At 44.4% G+C, this 24267-nt stretch overlaps 2 protein-coding genes and 1 long non-coding RNA gene across 9 annotated transcripts in view; 1 reads left to right on the forward strand and 2 right to left on the reverse strand.

The window, feature by feature from the left end:
- Window positions 1-9255, reverse strand: part of LOC148656339 (CD48 antigen-like) — a 23656-nt gene extending 14401 nt beyond the window's left edge. The window contains exons 1-2 of one of the 6 annotated variants that reach the window (XM_088642550.1): window positions 9188-9255; window positions 6489-6605 (exon numbers count right to left, since the gene is read on the reverse strand). In XM_088642550.1, the coding sequence (XP_088498676.1) occupies window positions 6489-6528 (40 nt within the window). In that variant the 5' untranslated portion in view covers window positions 6529-6605; window positions 9188-9255. Of the gene's footprint in view, window positions 1-6488; window positions 7391-7422; window positions 7879-7930; window positions 9129-9187 lie in introns of those variants that run through there. The other 5 variants (XM_088642552.1, XM_088642553.1, XM_088642551.1 and 2 more) reach the window with 5 other exon arrangements.
- On the forward strand, window positions 9184-15959 carry LOC148656341 (uncharacterized). Its single transcript, XR_015940804.1, has 2 exons — window positions 9184-9506; window positions 13003-15959. It is a non-coding gene; the product is annotated as an uncharacterized LOC148656341 (long non-coding RNA).
- LOC148656342 (tyrosine-protein phosphatase non-receptor type substrate 1-like) lies at window positions 12389-24267 on the reverse strand. Of its 2 annotated transcripts, none has more exons than XM_088642548.1 (7): window positions 24180-24267; window positions 22068-22257; window positions 20484-20825; window positions 18185-18460; window positions 14834-14998; window positions 13655-13781; window positions 12389-13004 (listed from the first exon to the last, which is right to left on the reverse strand). In XM_088642548.1, the coding sequence occupies exons 1-7, from the start codon at window positions 24222-24224 to the stop codon at window positions 12953-12955; spliced, it is 1197 nt and encodes a 398-aa protein (XP_088498674.1). In that variant the 5' UTR covers window positions 24225-24267; the 3' UTR covers window positions 12389-12952. The 2 variants fall into 2 exon arrangements, with proteins under 2 accessions (XP_088498674.1, XP_088498673.1); XM_088642547.1 differs by having other exon boundaries at window positions 14657-14998.

The following is a 24267-nucleotide window of genomic DNA, read 5'->3' on the forward strand; positions in this document are numbered from 1 at the left end:
CATACACCCCTGCTCACACTTACACCTCTGCTTACCCCTGCGCAATCAGACACACCCCTGCTCACCCCAGCCCAAACTCGGTCCTGCTCATAACTGCCCATCAGACACAGCCCTGCTCACACCTGCTCAATAAGACACAGCCCAGCTTACACCTGACCAGACACACACCTGCTTAGCCCTGCCAAGTTAGAAGCTGTTCCCCATTGAAATACTAGCCAATCACTGAACTTATCAAACTGAATCATTTTCCCTCTAAAGCAAAATGTAGATGAGTGGGTCTGTATCTTTAGTATTTATGTATGAAGATCACTTCTCAATTCAAGTGAACACTTTGCTCTACTTCTACTTTTTCTTCAATTTACACCATGAGCACGAAACGTAAAAATGGTTAAAGTCAGCTTGCAGGGATAGATAACCAGGCTAATGTTTAATCAAACAAGCTCTGATATAACAAAACCTTTGTGTGCCTTCGGAAGTCCACCATACAGTTTGAATCCTTTGAAAGAGCTTAGGAATCAGAGCAGAAACTTTTATTTGTATGCAGAACTAATCTGTTCCGTTTTGCAATATTTCGCTTGCTCAAATTAAACAAGGGGCTTTGAACATTGACCGAGATGTTCATATTCCTCAAAGACAAAGTCAACCCAGTGGACGTCTTCAGTGTCAACAGTGAAACATGAAAGAGAGGAAAAAAGTAGAAGTAGAAAAGTGTGGAACACGTTGTTCAGCCATGATGTTGAAACCGATAACTTGCTTCCTTTAAAAAAATAACTGACAAAGATCCTCAGATCAAATAACTACTAACTACCAAACAGGCTAAGCTGGATGAATGGTCTCCTCTCCTTTTGAGACCTGTCTTAAGTTCTTACTTTACATTGTGTAAGCCGAGACTGTGAATATTCTTTTATCCCATTTTAATTTTAATCACGGGTTAAGAGACTTGAGACCCCTGAATTGTCTTTGTCCTGGTCATAATGACGCAAGAGTCTCTCAGCTGAAACGTGTTTATTCTGGGAAAGTGAAATGTTATTCTCTAATTACAGGAGGGCAATTTCATGACCATTAACTGCATCCCTTTATACTCTGCTATTAGATGTAGTTGTGATTTTATTAGAAACAAAGTCTCTAGCACATGATCTAAAAGCAAAGTGATGGACTCGTGATAAAAGTTTTATAACAGGGTCCCAGGTTGTCTTCGGCTTTGTTCCACCAGAGCTATCAGTTACATAGCTGGTCTAATTGCTTGATTAAAACTGTTAATGCTTGTAAGGCAGGCTTGTAGGTTTGAAGGTGCACAATTACATTTTCTGAAGTCATTCTGTAATGGTACAACAAACCCACAATCTAACAAGAGCTCTGTATCTACGTATACTAAAATGTAGTCTGGGATCTGTGTTGTGTGTGTGTTGTGTGGTCTGAGGTCTCTGTCTTGTTTGTGTTGTGTAGTTTGGGTCTGCGTCTTGTGTGTGTTGTTCAGATGAGGTAGTAGCTGTGTGTGTTATGTAGCCTGGGTCTGTCTTGTGTGTTTTGTGTAATCTGTGTCTATGTGCTGTGTGTGTTGTGTAGGTGGGGTACTGTGATCTCTCCATTCGTCAGGACTGGCATTACCGAGCTCCAATGAATAGACATTCCCTTGCTGAGTTGTTGGCATTCCTGGGGTTCAGAGTTGTGGGTGTGTTCAGAGCCTCTCTTGTCAGGGCTTGTAGTGAACTGAGACAACTTCCACAACCAGTCTGGATCTTCTCTGTCAGTCTGAACCTGCCCCAGTCTTGTGTTGCACTCACAGTGCTGCCCTCACAAGAACTGATCCATTGACTGGACTTACTGTACTCCACATGTCCAAAAACAGAAAGTATGTTGTAGAGAGGCAAAAGTCAGGATTTGCGTGTTTTATGACGACAGCTGGTTTCCTCCAGGTACTATCTACAGTAGGTGGTTTTTGTATGCTCTCCCCTTGTTTGGGTAGGTTTCCCCATAATAGGTTTCCAACTAATATTTTTGTCACGTTTATCCACTGCTGGCATGGCAAAGGTTAAAACCAGACAACTAGGTGCTCCGGTTTTCTCCCACTGCACAAAGATGTGCTTTCATGCTTTGCTTGGCTGCTGGTGTGAATCTGTGCGTGTTTGTATCTGAGTGTGCCCTGCAGTGGACTTTTCAGGGTATGCCCTGCCTTGCTCCATCGGTCTACAGTGCTTTTCATTTTCTTCCAAATGGAAACTCATTTACACAAAGGAGCACAGCTGTGCGGTCGGCGTATTTTGACTATGCAGAGAAATATTTGAAAGGATAATGTTAAATGCAAATATTCTGCACCCTGTTGTTGCATGGACAATGAAAGTTCTTTCTGACTAGCAGGTCAGTGCAGTCTAATAATAAAACTCACCCCTTATCAGACCCTGTTTATTCCTGGCCAAGAAACACAGGGTACAAGACAGAACCACATGCAAGAGGAGATTTCCGTCATTTGCATTGGCAGAAAAGAATATAACGATCAGGTGAATGTTTAACAGAGATAGAGGTAAGAGAACTAAGAAAATAAGAACAGTCATTCAGCCTCTCTGTATCATTTGGTCTTTAGTAATTAATCAATCTGGGGCCAACAGAGACTCTTTATTCTTAGGAACTCCAGCTTTTTGAAGGTAGAACAATTTTAGTGCTTTTCTATAGGCCATTTATTGCAAGTGCTTAACATAGTGTCTCACTTTCTGGTTTGACAGCATAATAGATTGGAAGCTGCAAAGGTGGAGAGGGGGTGGAGGAGGGATGCAGAAAACGAACGAGGAAGAGGAGAGGGTGACGTTTGATATATATATAGAGACCAGTTGCTTACATCAGGATTAGTGAGAATTGCAGCAGCTGTGTCGAATGAGCTTGGCTGCCTTCATTCCTCCTGAAATTTCATTAAAAACTCCATAAAAAATATCTGGATGGAGCATTCCGGTTTTGATTAAAAATATTCACTGTAATAAATGCTGCGTGCATCATTAGTAATATGACCTCATGGGACCTCATTGCAAGGGGGTGCATGCACCTGCAACATTCTGTGTCTGAATGTTTCATGTGGGATTTTCACACAGGTCACAAAGTGGTTTGTAACATTGACGCTAATGGAAATAACACCTCGGCCCAGAGCCCCTTGAGAATCTCTCCCCCGTGTGCGGCGACAGCCGGCCAGTCTCACTTTCGGCAGGTCCGCCTGGGCCTCCCGCCCGCCCCTCGACCTCTTCCTGTCCCCCGCGGTCGCCGCGCTCTCCAGCGAGAACGGGCGTACGAGAAATGAGCGAGGCGACAAAACCACACTCACGAACCCCTTGCCCTACTAACCTCCCACTCCCTCTTGCAGACTGTACATCCCCCCACCCCCGCCGTGGTCTGGGGGTGCAGTTTCCACCCTGAGCGCTGGCCTCAGCCACACAGACACGCAGGTGCCCACACGCGACTTCGAGAAGCGTTCCTGCGCCCGAACGAGGGCAGAGATCTGCTGCCTGACCTCCTTGCACCCTGATGGTCTTCTGCTGCTCTCCTACAGTGACCCAGTTCCCGGCCGCTGTGTTGCTGGCCGGTCAGACTTCTCCTGGAAGCCAGGACTGCCCGGAGAGGTGAGAAATCACCCCAGGGGCAGCAGAAGGCTTTGTGCAGCTTTGTGTAGCAGGGGGGTGCAAAACTCCAGCCCCAGGAAATGATAGTCCAGCGAGATGCGTTAAAATCCCTTGAAAAAGGTACAATCCCGGGCAGAACTGGGAATTCTGAGGAGGAGAACATCCCTCTGCACCAGAGCACCGAGCCAGTCTGCTCACAGGAACCCAGGGTTGCCCCAGATCACAGGGGCCTGTTGACCCAGGGGGTGGCAGAGCAGCCCCCCAGTGAAGGGATCCAGTTGGCTCAGGATGGGGGACCGGCAGAGACCCCAGAAACCCAGCTGCGCCCTGACCCTCAGAGGCCGGTGGCTTCTGCTGGAGCTCACCAGCGCACCCCTGGGGGATGGGGTGTGTGAGCATCTGGTCACATACCGCCCCGAACAGGCTGGTCACACCGCTGGTCCAGTCCCTTCGGCCGACTGCCCAGACTTGTGGGCACCTGCTGCCCAGGCCTGCGGTCACTCACAAACAACAGCGGTGCCATCCAGGACACTTTTGCACAGTTACAGCATGGTTCTGTATCAACACCGGCTTACTGTATGTGCAGAAGCAGAAGTGATTACACTGATATGATGGGGAACTGGGAGGTTATGCAGTGGCTCCAAAGAGGAACACTGACTTATTCACACAGGAAGTGTAACTTTATATATTCCAGGCGTTATCTGAAGAGATTACTCTGGGATTATCGGGTTTTCCACAGAGTCATTATGAACTGTTCTCGGATTCTTCTGAGTCTATATTCCAGATGCCCCCAAATTAATTACAAATTTTCCACATGACCAAGTGGCAGATGTCGTGTAATTTAATTCATCTCTTACACAACAACCGCTCATTCGCCTCGCTCTCCCTGCACTGTGGAGACACACTGTCTGGCTCTCGCAGTGTCGCCTACTGCGGGTCACGGTGTTGCTGGGTCTGAGGGCTTCTGTACCGAACCGATTCTTTAGTCCCCAGCCCAGTGACGGTCACCGCTCGTCCAGGGGGCTGGACCCCACAGAGCAGCAGCTCAGACAGAGACCAGACCCACAGGGACCACAGTCGCTCGGCCGCTCTGAGCTCGTTCACTCCGGTGAGGCGATTATTGACCCTGCTTGTCTTTAATCACGACAGTCCAGATCTGTATCCTCGCTAAAGAGACTCAGTTCCTTTTCTCCCGCTGGGCTAGGGTGCAGGTTAGAGAGGCATTTGGAGCCCCAGCAGGAAACGTGCTTTCTAAAACCATTTTCAACACGTTATGAAATCAAATATATTCCCAAGTATTATCTCTAGCTGTACTCCCAGTAAGAGTCCGATTATTATTATTATTATTATTATTATTATTATTATTATTATTATTATTATTATTATTAAATCTGTGACAACAGAATTTGAGTTACAATCCATAATTTTAAACACCGCAATATTTCACACAACACTGCGCCTTGGCGGACTAAAAAACGAGTTAATCTAGCAGAACCACTATCAATTACAACAGACTGATCCGGAAAGTGATGTTGCCTCTAAGGCAAGACCAGACCTGCGGTGAATTTTTATTTGATCGCATAAACATATTTCCTTCCTCTCTGAACATCGCTTCTACATGTTTTGTTTTTTTAATTGTATTAATTTATTTTGTCTTGTTTAAAACATCTAGCTCCTTTGAACTTCTGCAATTGTGTTTTTGAGTCAGAAACTTCCCTATGGAAACCCTAAACTGAAAATCACTGTTCTGCGTTTTTTGGAACAGATGTATTAAACTTCCCAACACGCTCGTCACGCGACGCAGCCAGTTGGAAAGGCGTGTTATAGCTTGTTGGCGCCAGACGAAGCGCGAAACTGTCGAGTCTGAGAGTGAATTAACCTGTAAAGGTTTCAGACCTGTAAGGTTGAACGATGACTTTTTTTATTTAAAAATGCGTTTTCCAGAAAATATGTTGTAAACTGTTACCTCATTATTACTCACGCTATGTGCAAAATTGTTACACAGTTTCTGCAGTGCGTTGTGATTTTGTTTCAAGAGTAAAACCCCAAATAATTCCGTGAAAATGGGGAATCCGACTGATACAGTCTGTCAAAGCTGTATTATAATCGGCAGCGATGTACATAATACATTAACTAATATTATATACCTATACTAAACACAGGAATTTCCGTCTTGTCTGTTATTACCTTGAAGAACAATGTTCCTCCATCATATACTGTAGATACTGAATCATAATTACTGACATAATACTGATCATAAAAACCATCATAATTAACCATCAGTGATTCAGATTGATTTACTTTTAATTTGTCTTGATTGACATTTCTGTCATAACATGAGGATTCTTGTTTTCTTCACCCGTGAAGTTTGCGAGACTCTTTGTGATCATTAGGTTTAGTTGTTTTAGTTTATTTTGTTCTACTGAAAAAGAAAATGTTGTTTTTTGTTCTTGCAAACGGGCGAACACACATAGACTGGACTGAAAACAATGATTTTAAAAATGCAGAATCCTACTTTAATACAGTAAAAATCAATAAAACGAAACAAAATTATAATACCATGAAAGAACCATCGTTTTTCGGAACTTTTGAATTGCAAGATGTTAAACCTGACTGAGCTTTTCTGCGACGAACACACTCAGAGCCGTCCTGTTGGACTTGTCTATGACGAACCCGGGTCAGGAAACCAGCGATCCTGTTCTTTGTAGAGTTTTTGTACAACTCGCCGGTTAAACTAACGTTTTCCATACGCAGATAATAACAAAACGGTTGATCTTAACCTATTCCTGCGTGATGTCGACGGATAGTCCGACAGACCGCCGGGGGTCCGGCAGGGGAGCACAGCAAGGAAATTAAATACCCGAGGAAGACTGTCCGTGTACTCACCAGCAAGAGAGAGCAGAATCAGGAGAGACGGTGTCTGCATCGTCCTGTGCCCGCTGTCCCAGGGTCTCTTCGCAGTGTGACACTGACTGTCGGAGGCAGGACTGATTCAGCCCTCCTCTGGGAGAGAAGAGAACAGGAGACCAGAGACCCCCTTTCAATAGAGGAAGAGGATGGGGCGATAGTGGTGATGCAGAGACAGTTCCACTTTCTTTTGTGTAACAAGCTGTGAATTAGTTATGATGGAGTTTTTTTATTTTTTCACCCTGTGACTTGGTCGTCTTGACCGCCATCCCAGGAGGACATCATTTAAACCTTTACCTTTACCTTAGATTTAAACCTTTACCTTTGCCTACTGCCCTGTCTCTCTCACACCTGAAGAAGGCTCCACGGCCGAAACGCTGTGTTCTCTTTCTTCTTCTTACCAGCAGGGAATAAACCCATTACTTGTTCCTTTAAATGTATACAACTGACCGCTGTAAAACGACTGTAAACAGACTAATGGCGGACTCGCAGGCAGGAGAGAAGATTGGGAGTCTGTGTTTCTCCTCACACCCGCCAAGTACTGTACCTTTCGGGCTTGTCACAACTCGCCGCTGTTCGAGAGAATAACTGAGCTGGACTGCAGTAAAAACGGGCTTCATTCAAGACGGAAAGGTTCGGTTAATAGTCACATTAAGTGGCACTGAGCCTGGTTAAACCCTTTTGACGCTTTCATCGTTGAGATTTGGAATTATTCTGCTCCAGGCTTGTTTCCGGGAGCAATGCAGCGAACAGAACCCCGCCAGTTCTGTGCTCAAGGTCGCTATCTTATTTCTGTCAAAACCAAGTGAAAGTGCATTTAAAACCGAGAGCAGGAGATGCGTCGTTACACAAAAGGCTGTGGATGTCTGGAACAAGCTACTCAGTCTGGAGACGCAGAACAGGGAGATTGTACCTGATTAGCAGAGAGCGATTCGATTGCACATACTCCCGAGAGTAGCTGGTGCAGGACTGTTTTCAAACATTATTTTCACTCCTTAACATTGTTCTAGTGGAGTCAGCATAGCCACTCACTGCTTACTGAGCGTGGGACAAAATGCACATCATGCAAAGAAAAAACCCTACAAATGAATTTCCGTTTATTTGCACATTATTGGAAGGAACCAGCGGTCTGATAATCCACATAACCAAGAGGCAGGACACCTGGCAGAGAGCAGGGTGAAAAAGCTCTCCGCTGAGAAAAAATAGATTTGGGCCCAACCTGTAACGGGAAAACTGAATGGTTTTGGAATATGAACTGCAGTCTGAGGCGCTTGAGACTCCGCCGGCGATCGGTCCCGCAGACACACGCAGGACAGCGCGTCTCCCGGGGCTGTTAGAACACCCTCGGTCAGACTTTCACCGTGGGCGGCCCATTAAGTGTATTTAATTACTTCTTTATTAGTTTTATTTCCATTATATACCTGCTTTATTTAGGGCTCTGGTATTAGCTGAGTTACTGTGCGTTCGCAACCTCAGTTCTTTTACGCCGGTTTTCTTTTTTCTCTGCCTTTTTGCGCCGTTCTGCAGCCCCGAGTGCTGGTATAATTTTTGTCGTAAATTGGTATAACACTGACAGCTGGTTTGATAAAAGATCTGCTTAGCTGCTCGCTGATTCAATAGCAAGAACATTCAATATTAATATACAACATACAATAATAATATGAACGTCAGGACCGTAATGAACACCAGGAGAGCTCTCGGCAAGTAAGGGCAACAGAGACCCCTGAAGCCCGCGAGTCTGAGGGGCTCACAGAGAATGTGCAAGCAGTTACATCAGGATGCCCAGGTCTCTTCATTGACAAGGCCCTGGCCAACTCAACCCTGCGGATTTCTTCAGAATCAACAGGGAAATAGGAACCAGAGGTCACAAGCGGAAGCTGCATGGAAGTGCACTTAAAACTGAGCATAGCGGGCACTTCATTACGCAAAGAGTTGTGGGAGTGTGGAACAAGATGATATCCTGGATCACTGAGCTACTAAGTACCATGCATAGACCAGATGACTCAGAGCTGAATGGCCTCTTTTTGTTGTTTTGAACCCTTCTGTTCTGTCTTTTTTCATGTTTCAGATGAAGTTCACAATACTTCTGACACTAGTATTTTTCAGTCGCTGGTCTAATCTGGTATTGTGTGGGAATTTTCACGGGGTGTCCGGTCAGCTGAGCAGAATTGTGCTCGCCATGTGGCACTTTCTGGGAATCCTGTAAGATTTATTCGTTTTACTTTCAGCCCATTTCCCAGCACAGTCATTCGATTGCGTGTCCAGTAACATATCGACGTGAAAGCGCAAGTGTTTCGTGCTTCAGCTGCCCTTGTGAACCCCGACCAGGAATGGTGGGGAGGGGGCAGAAGCCGCTCTGGGGGACCCCAGAGTGCTGTGCAGTCAGTGCGAGAAGTGGACCCCATCTGGGGTGTGGCTCAGTCTAGTACACATGGGCCAGTGCTTAACGGACGGAAATACACACAACTACGTGTAGGATAACTAACCACACTGTTCTACAGCCCAATTACCCGCTAAACCTGTCTCCCGAGAAAGGAGTGGCAAAGCATAGAAGAGTCTTCCGCAAGCTTACTTACTACTCGATACTAAACCAAGCTATAACGGAAAAAAAAAACACAGGTGCCACAACAATCCCAACCCTACGCCCCAGCTAAGAACACAAATCCGACACGTCTCACGTTTTCGCCGTTTCTCCTTCTTACACCCTCGCAGGACGTCCCGTGCCGGCATTTGAAACCGGACCGCTCTCTTCAACCCATCCAGAGAGAGCCCCATCTTAGGGATACGCCCAGTTCCACAAACGGATTCCCGCAGGGGAGGCGAGTTAAACAAGCAGAGCGCAACAGCCCCAGACAGCACTGCCGCTGCCAGGCAGGTCGGTCTCCTGTGCCCGGCGCTCTGGGTGAAAGGTGGGGGACCATGGCTGTGGACGCGCCTCTGGCTCGAAGGGGCACCATGCCAGGTGTTGGGGGACCCCGGCTCAGCATTAACCATGAGGTGCGAGGCTAAAAAAAATATGTTTAAAAAAAATATTGTACCCCGGCGGTTCGTCACAGCCAGGACGAATCAGTCTCTCTTTTACTGGCGTTCATTAACAAGCTGAAATTTAATTGCAGACTTTTTAGGTCTGTTTTTTTTTTACCGAGTATTGTTTTTTCCTGATCATTAAGACAGCCGAATCATGCTTCTCGTTACCTCACCCTTTATCTCTGACAGCTAAGTGTTGGAATTTCTAAAACTCTTTTCCCGAGGCGGTTACTTCCCTTCAGGTCCGAGCAAATCGCTCGTCATTTCGATAAAAACTTGTTTTTTATTTTTCAGGTGATTCCCTTTTGCTAGCTTGTTTGTGCCTGACGTATCGCGTGATGGGGTATTTCGAAGGAGGTTTCTCTGAGAATCTCCTCAGCTGGGCTGAACTGTATTTACCTCACGTCCGCCTGGACGTGTGGTGCTTTCTGAGAGCGCTCTAGGATTTATTTTATTTATTTTTTTATTTTCTGCTCAATTACCAGCACAGTCATTCGATTGTGTGAAGATGGCGACAGAATTGTGCTTACTGTTAGAGAATCCTCTGAGTATTTCAAAATTCAAGTCTACAAACCTTTAAGAACCGAATTGAATTATTTTGTAGCGAGACAGTCGGTGAGGATACAGACAAGAATTCAGGCTCTTTTAAGCAGGGAAACTGCTCTTTATTTTGCTGCTGGCACAGGAGCAAAATCAGCGGAAAATATAATTATAACTAGAGCATAACTAGGGTTACTTGGGGTACAGGGACATGTGATAGGGCGTTTAAGTGAGTACGGGTATGAAAGGGTGTAAACCGGGGATAACTATTTCTATGAGAACCCAACAGCCCACAGCAATGTGAAACCGCACCAGATGGTCAACCCGCGCTGGCCGGTAGCCCTCAGTCCCCCTGTGGCTCCTCCTCCCGTCCTGCCCCTCCTCGGCCGCAACGCCAGGCGAGGGCGCCACAATATTATGATATTTTAATGCATAACGTATCGACGTTAATATTACCTATATTCAGTATGTCCCATTACTAAATGTATATAGAAAGAGAAACACATGACAACCAAGTTTATAGAGCGGTTGAATTTTGACCTGGCCTTTTGCGCGTCAGTACCACTGCTGTGGCGTCTTGACGATCGTACAGCCCCTCTCAGTGTTTCCTGCAGAAACCCACGACTAAGATAAACACATTAAATCGACCTCAGTCATTTAGATTAATAATGTATCACGACGGGAAATGCTTTACTGCTTTACTGTTTCCCACATTTCATGAAATGTGGTATCATTTCAGGTAATAATAATAATTCCTTCCACTTATACAGCGCTTTCCTGGAAACTCCACTCCAAGCACTTTACAGTTAATGGGGTCTCCATCACCACCAGTGTGCAGCCCCACCTGGATGACACAACAGCAGCCATGGTGCTCCAGTACTCTCACCACACATCAGCTCTCAGTGGGGAGGAGAGCAGAGTAATGAAGCCAATTCATAGAGGGGGATTATTAGGAGGCCATGATTGGTATGGGCCAGGATACCAGGGTTACACCCCTACTCTTTTTTCGAAAAGCGCACTGGGATTACAGATTACAGTAAAACAGGACCTCAGTTTTACATCTCATCCGAAGGACAGCACCTGTTTACAGTTTAGTGTCCCCATCACTATACTGGGGAATTAGGACCCACATGGACCACGGGGTGAGCACCCCCTGCTGGCCCCACTAACATCTCTTCCAGCAGCATCGTTAGTTTTTCCCAGGAGGTCTCCCATCCAGGTACTGACCAGGCTCAGACCTGCTTAGCTTCAGTGGGTTGCCAGTTGTGAGTTGCAGGGTGATATGGCTACCCTACATCCCTACCCTACATATCACCCCTTGGTAACAGGTAGAGGTTAACACAAATGTTGTGCAACCTCTTCAGAGTGAAAAGAAAAGGCTTTTTTTTTACTGGTTTTGCAATCAGGCTTTTTTAAAATTAATTGTTGGATAACATTTTAGATTGTCTTAGCTGTAGTCTATCAAAAAAGCCAGATGAGCCAAATGTTCTTCACTAAACCAGTACTGCCTGTCTGAAGACATAAGGAAAGCACTTTACTTCCTGACACATACAGTACTGAAACACTTCTGGACCAACATAGAACTAGTACCTTTGGGCGGAATTTAGCACTAGAAACAAGAATGACTTCACACAGAGAGTGGTGGGTGACTGGAACAAACTGTCCAACCCTGCAATTTATAAGCAGAAGTAGCACTTTTGCATAATGTGAAGTATAAGTACTATTCTTTAATACAGATGGACAACAAACAGTGTGTTAAGACCACTACACCCATCCATTGGCTTGGTTTTGCAAATCTTTATGTAAGCAGAATCTTACATAAATCTGAAGCAACAGCTGCTTAGCCACAGTATGAGGACAGAGAAAATGGAGCAGCAGTTCACAGTCGAAGTCATAGAGATAAAAACAAAGGAAACTTTCTGTACTGTTTGTATAGAGGGAATCTCTGAATTAAAACTAATTACACACCAAATATATCATAGATTAAAAAATCTATGATGATACAGTAAATAAATTAAAGGAATAACCATTTAACAAATTGATAAATGCTACAAATGTGAATACCCTAGTCTGTACTGTTCAATAATTAAACAGATACATGTAAGAAGATAGTAATTAAAATAAAATCACTTGGCTGTTTCCCTGACATGAGTGATTTAAGGGTTACTCAGTTTCAGTGAAAAGGCCTGAGATGATGTGCAGTAGTTACCACACATGTGCAAAAGCATGAAACAGAGCCCTGGAGACACAGTTCACAGTTTAGACATGTGACTTAAATTCTCCTTACAAAGAAAACTTTATCATGTCAAGTCTTGTGTAATCCAAGGAGAAGGCTGTTTATTTTATACTTCAGCCGTGATTTCACTGAATTAACATTCAAATATTAATGGTTCACACACAAAACCAACAAGCAAGAGCTTAATAAAATGATATATTTCAATTGTGTCATTTTACTGATGACCCAGAGGACACAGGCGGAAACTACTGATGTGCATTTAAAACTGAGAACAGATGACAATTCTTTACACATATGGTGGTGGGTGTGTGGAACAAGCTAACAGTTGAAACGGATATTTCGGATTCTTTCAAGAAATGGCTGGATGAAATACTTGATTCAGTCTGCAGAGCTGTGAGTGTGGAGCTCAGTGGTGTTGAGTGTTCAGGGTGTAGAGTGTAGACAGGGTCAATCAGTGTGCAGGGCTGTGAGTGTGGAGCTCAGTGGTGTTGAGTGTAGACAGGGTTAATCAGTGTGCAGGGCTGTGAGTGTGGAGCTCAGTGGTGTTGAGTGTAGACAGGGTTAATCAGTGTGCAGGGCTGTGAGTGTGGAGCTCAGTGGTGTTGAGTTTTTTGATGTCATAGAATGCATACAGGTTCATCTAGAAAACTGTGTCTCGTTCCTCGGTCACCTTCTCTTCTCCTTCCCTAGTCCTGTGTGAGAACAGAAGACAGAAAGAATAGCAGTTCAGTCCAGCACACAGCAACACCGACACAGCAGTGCAGAGACGTGAAACACCCTGAGCTGGAAACCTCTGCCGTTCGGGAAGAGAGCAGAGCCTCTGTCACTCTGCACCAGAGGGAGGAGGGAGTGAGGAGGCAACGACCTGACCTGTTGATCAAGTCTCTTTGGTAGATGGTTCTGTTTTGAAGAAGAGAAGAAGCACTATATATTATAGAGGACGTTTGGGGAAAGGTGTACGCAGAGCACAAGTATGAGCCAGAGTTTTGTTTCTGTTCCCTAAATGTAAAAAGTCAAAAAGCACTATTTTTACCTCACAGCTGCTTAGTGTCTGTTATTAAAATGTTATGATATTAAAAGATCACCTCTACAGCACACTGCCCTCAGGAGCACCCCCTCGTGTTCAATGTGTTTTTACCTTTCCAGTGGAGAAATAGTCGTCTTTATTTTTATAACACAGTCACATTCTTCTGTGCACAGGGAGAGATGTTAGTGATTTCAGAGGCATCAGGGATTTGCCAAACACAAGGTATCATCCAAAGAATTTGATTAAGTGACTGGTCAATGTTAGAGAAGTGAAAGAATTAATCAGCCAGAGCCTGTCCCAGAGCCTGTCTCTTACCTGCCTCCTGGTAGAGTTCCTCTCGCTCTGTACAGGGAGACGCACAGAACCAGCACAGCCAGTGTCACCAGTACAAACACTGCCAGTCTCACTGCTGCTTGTACACTGGGAGAAGCATCAGGCTGTGCTGGGGAGAGAGACAGGGGTCAGTATGACTGGGACAAGGACACATTAACAGCACTGTGGGGGGGTGACAGGTGGACAGGAAGTGGACAAGCAGTTAGGCCAAGGAGACAGAATCTAAGGGAGAAGAAGAGTGTGGACAGACACCGTCACCAGACACTGCCTCACCAGACCTTTGGGTTTCAGAAACCAACCTGTGCCTGGTGCAAGAGAGAACAGAGAAGGGAAACAGCAGAAGACAAGACTACAGCCAGAGACCCCCACTGTAGACTCGGGGAGACTACATCAACCCCTATTCTGCTCTACATGGAGAAAAGGTCATACAGTATCTCTTCCTGTAGGCAACTGAGCACTAAATATTATTTTAACATTTTCTGTGTAGTTTGAACTTTCAATAATCTGTAGTAATTCAGGGGAATCTTGATTAATTCTACCTTGGGTCTCTGTCCTCTCTTTAAAATCTATATAAGATAAATCAACCTTTTATTTTAAAAAAGGGGAAAGTGTACTTAAGAGTTCATTTTAGTTTCACCACAATATTTTTTTTTAAAGCAAGCAGTGAATTCCAGATTTGGAGCAGTACCAGAGCAGTACGGAACAAGATCGTACTTGGTCATGAGAGACGCTAAGAATTGCAGGGATGTGGTGTGTCATTGTTTACAACAATAACTCCCACTGACACACTGTGACTACAACACCTTTTTCTCTCCAGAGATTTTTAAAAACCTGTCTTTTCTCCAGTGTGATGTAGAGTATCTTCACCTCTCAGGATCAGTCCTGGGTGAATGCTAGAGCAGCTCTGGTTCTTCTGGTTATCTGTTCTTGCCCCTGAGAGAGCTCTGATCCTTGAGAGAGTGGAGTGAGATTGAAGACACTCACCTGTCACTGTCAGATTCATTCCTGGTCCTGGGACTGTGATCTTACTGGTGGAACCTGGTCTGTACTTGTCACAGTAATAGACCCCAGAGTCCCCCAGGGTCAGGTTGTCTATTCTGATGGACTTGTCTGTTGGATGGTTATCTAATATAAAGGACAAGCGGGGGTCACTGGCCCCACCTCCTGTATTGAAGAAGGGCTGATTGCCTCTGCCTGTGTCTCTGCTCCACCTTGTTGCTCCAGCACTTGTATTACGGACAGTACAGTTCAGAGTGACCGACTGCCCCTCAGTCCCAGTGACCAGACTCGGGACCTGAGTGATCACATGTTCCCCCATCACAGCTCCTGGAAAAGAAACCAGCAGCTCTGTCACTGACCAGCCCAGCAGCACTTACACCTGCACAGTCCTGGGCAAAAGTACTGACATCCACCAGCTCTCAATGACAGATTAATCGTATCCAATTTTGTACAGATTACTCACACCTTTCCCCCGATTCTATTTATTTCTGGATAGTATTTTCACCTGCTGTGTCTTGTCCCTCCTACTCTATATTCTGTACCCTAACGATTGTAAGAGCAAACACACACAGAGACATCTCAATACGTATGCTGACGACAGCCCTTGTCAGCTCATTAAAGTACCTAGAAAATCATCACAGGCCCATTCTAAATGATTTTCCTAAATGGTGTGAGGAGTTGTCTTTAAAGTGATAAATGTTCTGAAAATACCTACAGTTAATTGGGACTGGACTCACAGACAAAAACCTAAGATCGGCCAAGTGTTCTGAAACCATTTTAAAAAAAAGTTTTCTTAGGAAACTCAGTTATTTCAAGCTAGATAGAACTATTTTAACACTTTTCTACATGTCATTTAAAAGTGTCTTGTCTTAACATACTGTGTCACTGTTGCTTTGGCAACAAACCTCCAGAAATACAGCTGAGTCTTTGTGGACTGCAACACAATAGGTGTTCCTTGGTTTAGAAGGGACCAGAGGTAAATGTAGACATGAAGGGGCTTGTATTTATATTTGGAGGAATATTAACTTCCTTACACTGAGCTTGTCTCTCAGTGATGCAGTATCCAGTTCAGAGAAGCAGTTCTCCCAGTTGTGCTTCAGTGTTAAAGAGCAGACTGTGCTGGGAGGGCCTGATATTATACAGAAACCAGCAGGACCTCCCTGAACCCAGGTTTGCAGAAGGGCTTGTGAAGGACCACTGAGAGTCACTTTGAATTGTAGTAGTCCTGGACTCAGAGTTCTTGTGATTATGTTAAATGTTAATTAAGCAAATAAATATTTGGATTTTAGTTTTGTGCCTATGTCACTCTGTTTTTACGGAATGTATTATCAGGAGTTTGAAGCTAATATCAGGATATGTTCAAACCCTGTTTTATTACATTTGGCAAAAGAGCTGGTTATTGTTACAGAATAATTATTAAACATACAGTGCATTTCATAATATACTAAGAACTTTTCAAAGGTTATAATACATTGTAAGCATACATACAAACAAAATAAAAGAAAAGGAAAATAATTTCAGACATGTTATTGACACTATCTTCAGCCCGTAACCTTTGACATTAAAATGCTTGATTGCAGAACTAAAAATGTAGTTGTACATGAAAAATGTAGTGATATTTTAAAGGGGTATTAATAAAAAAAGAATTCCTCTTGGATGTCATTAGAAAGCTGCTGGCTTTTGCTTTGAGGTTACAGCGGGAACGTGCACAGGAAGATGTCTTAATCTTGTCGTGCATAATTGCCTGTAGACCTGGCATAGATGCTGGATTGATAATGTTACTAATGATGGCAGCAGCGAAGGAATCTGATCTGATCGGCATAAGGAAGGGGGTTGACAGGTGGACAGGAAGTGGACAAGCAGTCAGGATGAGGAGACAGAATCTAAGGGAGAAGAAGATTGTGGACAGACAGTCACCAGACACTGCGTCACCAGACAAGGAAGACTGATCAGTATGACAGGAGTTGCTAGGTACAGGTAGCAGTGTGTGTGTTAAGATAGCATCACAGTGTAAATCAGCACAGCTAGTCAGGAGGATGGAGCGCAAGTGTACTACTGTAATTCAGTAGCAGGAACGAGAGATGTTCATGTCCTGGTCAAAATTCTTTCAAGTGAAAGATAACACCCGAGGTGTACATGACTTTCCTTCCTGACACATGTTACTTTTGGGTGTCAGACTTCCACTGCCTGTGTCCCAGAGCCTGGGGACAGTGAGGAAGATGAAGAGCTCTGCTCCTGCCTGTGTCTGAGCCCAGGGACAGTGAGGAAGATGAAGATCTCTGCTCCTGCCTGTGTCTGAGCTGCAGGGAGCTGCGGACAGGTTCAGGGGAAATCTGGGGTTCCTGCTTGCAGAGGGGTTGTCAAGGTGGGGTGGATCACTCATGTGTTGAAGATCTGTCAGGATCACTATGACAGGTGGAATGGCCGCCTCTTGCTTGTGACCTGTCTGAAGACCCTGCGTTCTTCTGTACCTCACAGTGCACACTTTCACTCCTAATGATTCTTAAAAAGAAGCTACCTAGACACACCACGTTTCCAAATAATTTAAAAAAGGTTTAGACACCACTGTACACAAAGCAGAGCGGGAGTGTGGAACAAGCTGCTCGGGCATGTTGTTGAAGCCGATACCACAGTTTCTTTTAAGAAACAGCTAGATGAGAAGCTATTATCAATTAACGACTGAACGAGCCAGATGGGCCAAAGGACTCCTCTCGTCTGTGACCTGGGTCATGTTCTTACATTAGCTTCCTCCGTGTGAACACACACAGAGAAAGAGATGGCAAAAAGCACACACCGGCTGTCCAACCACAAAACCTAGTAAGAAAAAGCTCACAACCTACAGCCCAGAATGGCAACATGCTCCCACAACCCTTTGTGTAAAGTAGTGCCTCCTGTCCTCAGGTTTAAATGCTGATGGCATCTACATACCTGTCTAGAGCTCATCCTGAGAGACAGGCAGAGGGCTACAGGGACTCACACTCGCCACTCCACTAATTCAAAACTGCCAGCAGGCTCTTACTCTTTATTTCTATTTCTATTCCTGGGAAAAGGTGAAGTTTATTTTATTTTTGCAGAAACAGCATAGAGGATGACGGGGCTTAAACACTTCTCCTCTGTGGGTTCTCTATTTCTTCAATGTCTTCCTTCCTCCTCCTTCACCTCTCCACCCTCTCTCTTAATCCACTGTAGTGTCCAGTCAGTGTGTCTGTACTGTATTAACCCCTCTCTCTCAGTGTAGTGTTAATGTACTGGAGTGTCCAGTCAGTGTGTCTGTACTGTATTAACCCCTCTCTCTCAGTGCAGTGTTAATGTACTGGAGTGTCCAGTCAGTGTGTCTGGACTGTATTAACCCCTCTCTCTCAGTCCAGTGTTAATGTACTGGAGTGTCCAGTCAGTGTGTCTGTACTGTATGAACCCCTCTCTCTCAGTGCAGTGTTAATGTACTGTAGTGTCCAGTCAGTGTGTCTGTGCTGTATTAACCCCTCTCTCTGTCAGTAGTATTACTGTACTCACTGCCGATGTGGTCTCTGAGTTGTATGGTCTTTTCCTTGCTTGTATTAAAGTGTGATGCTTCACAGGTGATGTTATTACTGATGTCTTCTGCTGTAATGTCCAGATTGAAGACACTGCTGAGCTGCCCCTTCGGTTTCTCCCTGATTCGATTACTGTTCTTTCTCCAGGACAGGACCGTGCCCTGAGGTCCAATCACACTGCAGTTCAGACTGATGCTTCCTGGCACCACGACTCTGCCAGCACTAGGGCCCTGGAGCTCTGGACTGTGTAGTCTTACTGCAGCACAAGAGAGAGGCTGACTGGCACTCTGGTTACAACATCAGGGGTTAGAAGGAGTTATTTCAGTGCCCATGTCAACCTACAGTGTTAAAGTGGCACTTTTCAAGGTAAAAACAAAAAGCTCACAAAAACATGAGAAATAAAATCAAAACAACATTATATAGAAATAAAGAAATAAAGATAGATAGAAAAAGGAGAAGAGACATCATGGATAAAAGCCTGACTAAACAGATATGTCTTGAGTCCAGAGTTAAAAAGTCCAGAGTTTTAAATTTCTCAGAGTGGTAATGTAAAAGGTCTTGCTTATATGCATTATTAACATGTTCAAATATTGTAACTAATAACTACAGTATAACTTATATTAGTAGTGTTCTTTTTCCTTTTCAATTATAATATTTCCTTTTCCATTTATTTTCCCAAATATATTTATACGTACTTCCTGCTTGTTTTTATTCTACGTATTCTATATGTACTTCCTTCTTGTTCTCTTGTTTTTATTCTTCTGGCTTTCTTAGAATTCCCGGTGGATCAGGTCTTCTCATGAAGCCACTGACTGTGTTTGTGCCTAGAGCTGTGCTCATGAGGGTGGACAGCAGGTTGTAGGGTCTGCTTTGTGTCTCATGTGTCACGATCAGACTGTTTGAGTGCTCTGCCCCTTGTGTGTCCGTGTCACTGGCTGGGATGAAGCACACAGGTCCAGCACAGCTCTGATTGCTGGACTGGGTTTAAATCCTTTGGGTTTCAGAAACCACCCTGTGCCTGGTGCAAGAGAGAACAGAGAAGGGAAACAGCAGAAGACAAGACTACAGCCAAAGACCCCCACTGTAGACTTGGGGAGACTACATCAACCCCTGTTCTGCTCTACAGGGAGAAAGGTCATATCTCTTCCTATAGGCAAATGAGCACTAAATATAATTTTAATATTTTCTGTGTATTATTAACTTTCAATAGTCTGTAATTATTCAGGGAAATTTGAGCTTGGGTCTCTGTCCTCTCTTTATAATCTAGAGAAGATAAATCAAATTCTCATTTTAAAAAAGGGAAAAGCGTACTTAAGCGTTCTTTGAATTTCACCACAGTATTTTTTTAAAGCAAGGAGTGAATTCAAGATTTGGAGCTGTACAAGAACAGTACAGTACAAGATCGTACTAAAAGATGTGCTTCAGCACAGCATAACACCCTACTTGGTCATTAGAGATGCTAAGAATTGCAGGAATGTGGTGTGTCATTGTTTACAACAATAACTCACACTGACACACTGTGACAATAACACTAACATACTGCAACTGTAACACTGACTCATACTAACACACAGTAGCTACAACATTGACTCACGCTGACACTGTTACGCCGGGCCCAACAAGGTGTTGAGACGGGCTCGGTGAAAATTAGAGTCAAGGAGCCAAGATATGCGGCAATCAAAATAATTTATTTGCTGACAGCGCTGAAGAGGACAAACAGAGCTGAGACTGAGGAAACAGCTGAGGCAGTAGCTGCGCAGCTGAAGCAGGCAGAGCAGAGGCCTCAGGTGATGAAGAGCTGATTAGTGGCAATGATGACTGAGGAACTGAGGATTAAGAAACACTGAGAAATGCTTCTGAGAACCCAAAACTGAGACAAACCCAAAGCAGGGTTAGTGACTCAATGTCTGAGCTGTGTGAGGTTCCCTAATTGGCCTGAAAGGCCCGGCCTGATCTCGTAGAGGATGGCCCCAGTGAGTCTCCAGCGTGTGTGGAATGCGCATTGGTAATTGGTGGAGCTAATGCGGTGGTGCTGGAGCTCGTTGGGGCGTAAGAGACACACTGTGAGTACAACACTGACACACTGTGACTACAACACCTTTTTCTCTCCAGAGATTTTTAAAAGCCTGTCTTTTCTCCAGTGTGATGTACAGTATCTTCACCTCCCAGGATCAGGCCTGGGGGAATGCTGGAGCAGCTCTGGTTATTGAGGTTATCTGTTCTTGCCCCTGGGAGAGCTCTGATCCTGGAGAGAGTGGAGTGAGATTGAAGACGCTCACCTGTCACTGTCAGTGTCACTCCTGGTCCTGGGACTGTGATCTCACTGGAGGAACCTGGTCTGTACTTGTCACAGTAATAGACCCCAGAGTCCCCCAGGGTCAGGTTGTCTATTCTGATGGACTTGTCTGTTAGATGGTTCTCTAATGTAAAGTACACGCGGGGGTCTCTGATGTCACTTCCTGTACTGAAGAATAGCTGTCTGCCTCTGCCTGTGTCTCTGCTCCACCTTGTTGCTCCAGCACTTGTATCACGGACAGTACAGTTCAGAGTGACCGACTGCCCCTCAGTCCTATGGACCAGACTCGGGACCTGAGTGATCACATGTTCCCCCATCACAGCTCCTGGAAAAGAAACCAGCAGCTCTGTCACTGACCAGCCCAGCAGCACTTACACCTGCACAGTCCTGGGCAAAAGTACTGACATCCACCAGCTCTCAGTTACAGATTAATTGCTAGTTAGATCTTATCCAATTTTGTACAGATTACTCATACCTCTCCCCTGATTCTATATATTTCTGGATATTATTTTCACCTGCTGTGTCTTGTCCCTCCTACTCTATATTCTGTACCCTAGCGATTGTAAGAGCAAACACACACAGAGACATCTTAATACGTATGCTGATGACACAGCCCTTGTCAGGGCTCATAGAGAAATACCTAAAATGAGACAAGTTTTCTCACACCACTTTTAAAAAAGGTCAACAGAGACTCTTTTCTCTTCAGAAGCTCAGCTATTTCAAGTTAGATAGAACTATTTTAACACTTTCTACATGGCCTTTATTAAAAGTATCTTAACATACTGTCTCACTGTTGCTATGGCAACAAAGCTCCAGAAATTCAGCTGGCTCTCTGAACTTGGACACAACTGGTGTTACTTTACAAAGGACCAGAGGTAAATACAGAGATGAAGGGCTGTGTGCTTATATTTGGAGGAATATTAATCTCCTTAGGCTGAGCTCGTGTCTCAGTGATGCAGTATCCAATTCAGAGAAGCAGTTCTCCCAGTTGTGCGTCAGTGTTAAAGAGCAGACTGTGCTGGGAGGGTCTTATATTGTACAGAAACCAGTGGGACATGAACCCAAGAAAGTGCTTCCATAGCACTTCACCAGGCAGTGTGACAACAACCCAAAACATGAGGCCAAGGGAACGAGAGAATCCCTCTGGACATGATATTGTTAGACTGGCCCAGTCAATCTCTGGGTTTAAATGCCCCTGAGCAGCATTTTACAAGTCAAGTCTGATTGCCTTAAAGAGATTGAAGTTTATCTCATGATCACAAATACAGTTTGCTTAACTTTAAAGCACAGATAAGGTCTAACTTTGCTGTCCCAATATGTTGGGTGGACACCATATTTACACTTTAAAAACTATGTGGCTTTTTAGAAAGAGAACCTTTGCTACACAGTTTAACTAAACGTAAGGCGGACTGTAAATTTGTGTGAAATTTTATAGTTGTCTCACTTCCTTAATTTTGAGGCCCAAATAACTGTTAATGCCCCTTTACCTAAAATCATCATGATCGTTTAAAAAATAACTACATTTACAGAGAAATGACTAATTGGTTTATTTAAACCTGTATCCTACCTTGAGGGCGAAGCAGCAGAGTCAGGCAGAGAAGGAGCCAGCAGGTTTTAGCTGAGAGAGACATTGCATCCTCAGGATAGCAAGTATGTTTGCGTGAGACAGGCTCAGAGGGTGATATGAGGAAGTGACAAGGCAACATAGAAACAAGTATAGACGAGGCAACACTCAACCCATCTGGCCAGTTCAGAATCTGCAGAAGCCCAAGAGCAAAGGATGTGTGGTTAATAAAATGTTAAGAATAATATTGTCACGACTATAGTCCCCCTTCCTTAAGGGTGCTCCAGCCCTTTCACTAAAGACTTCATTCTCTGCACCTGTTTCCCATTCCCTGCCCACCTTAAAAGCCAGGCGCTGACGCTCTTCCGGGCTCTGCATCTGATTTCCGTATCATGCGAGTCCGGGACCAGGAAGCGCCTGGTCCCGTTAAGGTTTTAACCTCGGTTCCCGTTCCTGTTCCCCGTCCGCCGGTTCCGACCCGGCCTTCGTGGTTTTTAATTCTTGTTCTGATGGATCTCCTGGTTTTGGACTTACTCGTGCGTTTTGGATTTTCCCTAAGGATTACTCTTGGATTGTTCGCCTCGGCCACACCTCCCCCGTGCACCAGCGCACCTTGGACACGCCCCCCTGTCTTCAGCCCCGTTTTCCTGCATGACGTTTCCCCAGTGTTTCACCACTCCGTCGGACTGTGTCGTCCGCATAGGGTCCGGAAAGAACTGTTCGTTACAAATATAGGTTCAGTGGCTGTTCTTTTACACAAGTACTTTATAAGTTCTACCAAGTTGTTGTGTCTATATTTCCACCCATTTCCTACCCACTTTATGGGGGAGCTGGAGTCTATGCCATGCCAGCAAGCAACAGGCACAAGGCAGGGTACACCCTAGATGGGACAGAGGGCACACATAGATACAGACACACTCACAGCAGGGCCAAGTTTCCCAGAAGCCAATGAACCTACCAGGACGTCTTTGAACTCTGAGATCACCCAGAAGAAACCCACTCGAACGGTGTAAGAACATTCAAGCTCCACACCGACAGCACCCCAAGACTTGAACCCAGGACCTCACTGCTGCAAGGCAGCACTGCTTCACTGTTCCACCTACATTTAAAACGCAAGCTACAAAATTAAGTTCTCGATAAAAAAATTGAAATACCCCTACTAACAAGTGTGGTTGGGTGGTATTAAAAGCTGATTAGAAATGTATAAATAAAACCCCTGCATGTGTTCAAACTGTCCTTTAATTGTGTCCTGCACCTTTAAGACTCAATCGAGCCGCTCTCTCGAGTGGGCGGGCCCAGTCCTGTGTTCGTATGTATATTGTATATGCATTATGTATGTATATACAATACTATAGCATTCAGGTGCAGTTAAACTTTGACACAGAAAAGTGAGAAAATGGCTGATTGTGCTTCTTGGAATTGGAATGTCATCCGTTCAAGAACTAGGTTTGTTCGTGAACGGAATTTGGGATCAAATTAACTTGTAGGGAAAAATTACCTACTACTATTTGGTTATTCGTGAAAGCAGGAAGTGCTTTACTTGAAGGTTTCATACTTGTTTGGAAACTGTTTTCCTGCTGCTGTTTAGGTTAGCAAAGGCAGTGTGCTCGTTTTTAAACTGGAATTAATACTGGATACTTAGGGAAAGGAGATGTTTCACCAAGGAGGAAAGACTTATTTTATGTATTTGCTTATTGTTTACTAAACATTTTGCAGCTCGTCTCAGTACATATTATCCTTTAATGTCCCCAGCACGGTCCTGTCCATTTCCAGAGCCTTTATATAAAATAATTGTATCCGACTCACTTCACATATGTTTTATTTTTCTGTAACTCAAACTTCGGCAATCATTACCAAGGTTGATTGTTACAATATATTGTGTATCTACCAGGTTTTGTTTACGCTGTTTGTAAGAGCAGCGCTGTAAACCCTTGTGTCCCACTTAAAACTGCACTCAGGAGAAGTACAGTGTGTCCTCCCTAAATTAATAGGATAAAGCAGTTAGAAAATGTCTGGATTGTAAGATGTTGTTAATTATTAAAAACACAGAGAAAAGATTAAAAAGATCACATTCCAAACTAAGATGGTTTGGTCAGTAAAAAGGAACTTTCTCACCTGCTCTGTCCTCATGTGCTTTATGTCCCTGCTACCATTTCCCATTTTATATCCTGGCTACTCCTCTCTCCCTCACTGGTCAATATCC

Source organism: Lepisosteus platostomus, chromosome 8 (assembly GCF_059453375.1).
Source record: "Lepisosteus platostomus isolate fLepPlt1 chromosome 8, fLepPlt1.hap1, whole genome shotgun sequence".
In the NCBI taxonomy this organism is placed as follows: domain Eukaryota; kingdom Metazoa; phylum Chordata; class Actinopteri; order Semionotiformes; family Lepisosteidae; genus Lepisosteus; species Lepisosteus platostomus.